Raw genomic sequence first — 4285 nt, 5'->3', positions numbered from 1 at the left:
AGTTGTCTGACAGATAAATATGTTCCAGTTCCGTTCACCTGAAGCAGGACTGGAATGTCTTGAGTCACTTCACAAATATAATGACCTGTATGATTTTTAAGTATGTTTGTGAGGTGGAGCGTTGAACAGTTCTGTGTTTCATGCTCTTGGAGTTTATCATTTACTCCTGAATGTTTGGTCTCATTGATGTACCAAGCAACTTTACCTCCGTGTGTTTTATTCCAGCAGCAGCTGATATTAGCAGAATCTCCCTCACTCACAGTGATGTTAGATGGGCTCTGATAAACAGTCAGCTTCTCACTTGAACCTGTGACTGAGAAATGATAAACAATCCATTAACATTTGCATTTTCTCATTTAGCAGACACTTTTATCTAAAGCAGCAGACAAATGAGGAAATATTTATGTGTTCGGACAATATTTGTCAATATACTGTACATTTGATATGTAGAAAACATTTGGGTTGTACAGGGACATCTAAGAAGTGTGTATGCATCTCCAAATGTCCTTAAGCCCAAGATAACAAAAATAAGACACAAGTATTTACTAGTATTTTGAGCAGGTGTTTAGGCTGGATGAGCCTCTTACCTGTGAAGCAAATGCAGGAAAACATGAGACCAAAGATGAAAGGGCAGGAAAACTTCATTTCGAAGCATTTGATCACAAATGCAAACTAACAAAGGCGCTGACACATCCGCTCATATTAAAACACACCAACAGTCATAACTTCCTGGACTTGTATCTGTGTGCCCTGGTGTGATCCCCCCCCTCCCCCCCCCCCCTCGGCCCCCGAAAAATTTGAGCCTGAGTCCTCAAGTGAATGCAAAGTATATTCACTTCCACAGTGCGTAAAACAGTGTATTTTCGACATCATTCATCCACAACACGAACCAAACTCTTCCAGGAGTCATCAGCTAGAACTACTTTGTTTGAGGGCGTATCAAAGTAGACGTTGTTCGCCGGCAGTCAGTGAACAACATAGGCTGGCATTATGTAAAATTGTCACAAACCTATAAGTTCAAACAGGAAGTAAAACTGGAATTACTAAAGACAAATTTCAGGTAGTTCAGAATTGGTTATTTCTTTTGTGAGACCTTTTACATTCACAAACAGCTATACTAGTCACTCTATGAAAGGCAAAAAGCAAGAAGCACTTTAATGTTGACCTTTTCAATGACTTTTGAATATCTAAATGCATGCTGGGCATTTCATAAAAGACATTATATTCTCCTGTCTCTTTGCTAACATTCTCCTGCTGACTTAGCGTGTTAATTAAGTGAGCTGCTGTGGTTGGTTTGAGCCCTTCAGCGCTGCTGTCTTCTCTGATGCACCTGTGATGCAGAATGATTGATTTCCGCTGGTTTGACCACTGCTGTACTTCTTAAAAGAAACAGCAGATGCAACGATGTCCTGAATTATATGAGCTAGTCATTAGCGACTGAGATAAAGATGCTGTGGACAATTAAAGCTGCAGTCAGCCTTTAAACAACTTCTTCTACAAATCAAATCTGTACAACAGCTTTACACATTTGTGTATGTATTAAATAAATTCCAATATTTTTTCCTCAAACTGACACACCTCAAAAAGATTTGAGCTCATAATGAACTAGACAAAATATATGCAAATCATTTTAAAGATGGACTACATCTAAACTTCCTTTGATCTCACAGGGCATCTTCTCACAGAGTATATTGGCAGGAAGTGGTTACAAAAACATCTTGATAAACAGGACATCCACAATGCGGCCTATGAAGAAAAAGGGTCCACAGTGAGTGAGTGAAGATCAGAGCTGGGTGGGCTTGCGGTTAGATGTCTTTTAAAATGTTTCAAACTAGCCTGTTAAAGCGTTGTGTCATTGTTTTCTCTTGGATTTAGTTAGGTTGATTTTCTGTTTTGTTTGCTTTTTCTGTTATTAGGTCAGTGTAATTATGTTGAAATTATCCCATGAAGTTCTGTTGCTTTTTTTTCCTTTTATAAATAAATATAATTTGGTTACAATTTTAACTCTTGTTCTTGAAGTGCATTTAGTAACTATTTTTCCTCACCAGGTTGGACGAAGAGATAGAATTACATCCTCCCAAAGTATACAGAGGGTGATGTGTGTGATTTTACACACCTGTACCCTGGGCATTAACATGTGTGAAGGTTCATTTTATTTCCTTCACGTCAAATGTGTTCATACAGATGGATCATATCACACTTTACCATGGGAATCACTACAATGATTGACAGGAAGTCAAATTAGAGGGACTAAACAGTAAAAAAAAAGTCAAATGTCAAATTTAAAAGCTGTATGACACATATAATTTAAACCAGCATTTAAAAGTTCAGAATCAGAAAGTTTTGGTAACGTTTTTGAAAAAAGTATTTTATGCGACTGTAAAACTGTAAAATTGTGAAATATTGTTTACTATTTAAATATATATTTTAAAAATGTAATTTATTCCTGTGATCAAAGCCGAATTTTCAGCATCATTACTCCAGTCTTCAGTGTCACATGATCCTTCAGAAATCATTCTAATATGATGATTTGCAGCTCAAAAAATAATTTCTTATAGAGTTGAGAGTATGAAAAGAGTTGTGCTAAATATTTTGTGGAAACAGTGATAAATGTCCTTCTACATACCCCCAAATAAATAGAAAGTTCAAAAGAACAACATTTATTTGAAATAAATGCATCCTTGCTAAATAACAGTTTAATTTCTTCCAAAGAAATATATCAGTAATATACAGTATATATATATATATATATCCATGTTATATGAATATGATAATCTAGTAGTACCAAGGTATACAGTATATGAGTGAAGGGCAAAACAGGATTGGTGATGTTTTTATTAGCAATAACACCTCTGCCTATATTGGGCTCATAATATAAAGTAAAAAAAAAATTTTTTTTAAATAGGGCACACACCAAATGCACTCTTTAAGACAAAGCTCAAAGAGGGCAAACTGCACACTCACTTCTCACTTCCACTCAACTAAGGGTTTTTATTAACCTCCATTAACTGACCCCTATACCACATTAATTAGCATATTAGTGGGTTGCGCATAAATAAACAAGGTGAACATATCGAAAGGCTTAATTCAAAAAACAGTATGTGACAAAAGAAGTATGTCTGTTCACAGTACTCATAAAAGAGTATGGCACAAAGTACTTCCGTGTGCATACGATGGACACTTTACTATGAGGCCATTTTCGGAAGCAGCCAAAGGCCGTGTTTAACACTTTAAGACAGATGGAGAATTCAGAACATCATACTAGCATACTACTCCTATTTCTGTCATAGAAAGTTATTGTAAAAGTAGTAAGAGTATACACATATGCAGGTACAGCATTACACTCGCAAACTTCCCTGAGCACTTCCCCTCGGGAGAATCCCCACTGACATTTTGACGTGTGTTCAACTTCGTCAAGTGGGGGAGGGAGTTTACAGACCCTCAATCCCTCAATTTTTATCAAGGAAGCGAGTCTACTCAATCGCTGCATCCGAATACGTCTACTGTACTTCCATACAATATAGTACTATGTGAAAAACAGTAATTGATCCGAGTAGTGTCCAAATTCAGTATTCTTGAAAGAGTAGGTGAAAAGATGCCCAAATGATGTACTACTTCTGGCGAGATTCTGAAGTGCACATTCGATTGATAATCCCATGAGGCCACAGGAGAGGATTTATGAATGGCAGTGAATTTATGAATATTTTATTCAAGTTAAAATATTATTTAACATCACTGAACCAACCAATATACATTAATTTAACCAACAAACTCATTTTTATGGATTAACTCAGGTAGAAATAGCTCTTGCAGGATACCTCTTTTTACAGTGCATGATTTTCTGTAAAGCTGCTTTGAAACAATGTACATTGTGGGAAAAAAAAACACAATTTGACTTGAATTAAAAATTTGATTTTCAATGCTATTCTTTTGAACACCACTCTATCTCTACAGTATATGAGCATTAAGCTTTTCCTCTCATACTCTACGCCTCATATCATAGTGTGATTATTATACCTTTCAATGTTTTTTAAATCCTTGGGCAACAGCATCTTGACATGAAATCATCAATGCAGCACCACACAGCGGTTTAACTTTTGATTTCTGACAGCACCAGAGCCGGAGACTCCAAGAAAAAGGATGATGATCTCATCTTCAAGTCAAGAACCTTCATAAAGCCGTATGCACCTGCTCTTCCACTGTCTCCTAGCAACCAGAGAGAGAGAGAGAGAGAGAGAGAGAGAGAGAGAGAGAGAGAGAGAGAGAGAGAGAGAGAGAGAGAGAG

At 36.7% G+C, this 4285-nt stretch overlaps 1 protein-coding gene across 1 annotated transcript in view; it reads right to left on the bottom strand.

Moving 5' to 3' along the window:
- LOC306985202 (uncharacterized protein) overlaps window positions 1-735 on the bottom strand; it is an 11743-nt gene extending 11008 nt beyond the window's left edge. The window contains exon 1 of the mRNA XM_079587180.1: window positions 588-735. Within this exon, the coding sequence (XP_079443306.1) occupies window positions 588-645 (58 nt within the window). The 5' untranslated portion in view covers window positions 646-735. The remainder of the gene's footprint in view (window positions 1-587) is intronic.
- Window positions 736-4285: the final 3550 nt, after the last annotated feature.

Source organism: Phoxinus phoxinus, assembly GCF_949152265.1.
Source record: "Phoxinus phoxinus genome assembly, chromosome: 17".
NCBI classification, from domain to species: domain Eukaryota; kingdom Metazoa; phylum Chordata; class Actinopteri; order Cypriniformes; family Leuciscidae; genus Phoxinus; species Phoxinus phoxinus.
This window is presented reverse-complemented; position numbering and strand designations above follow the sequence as displayed.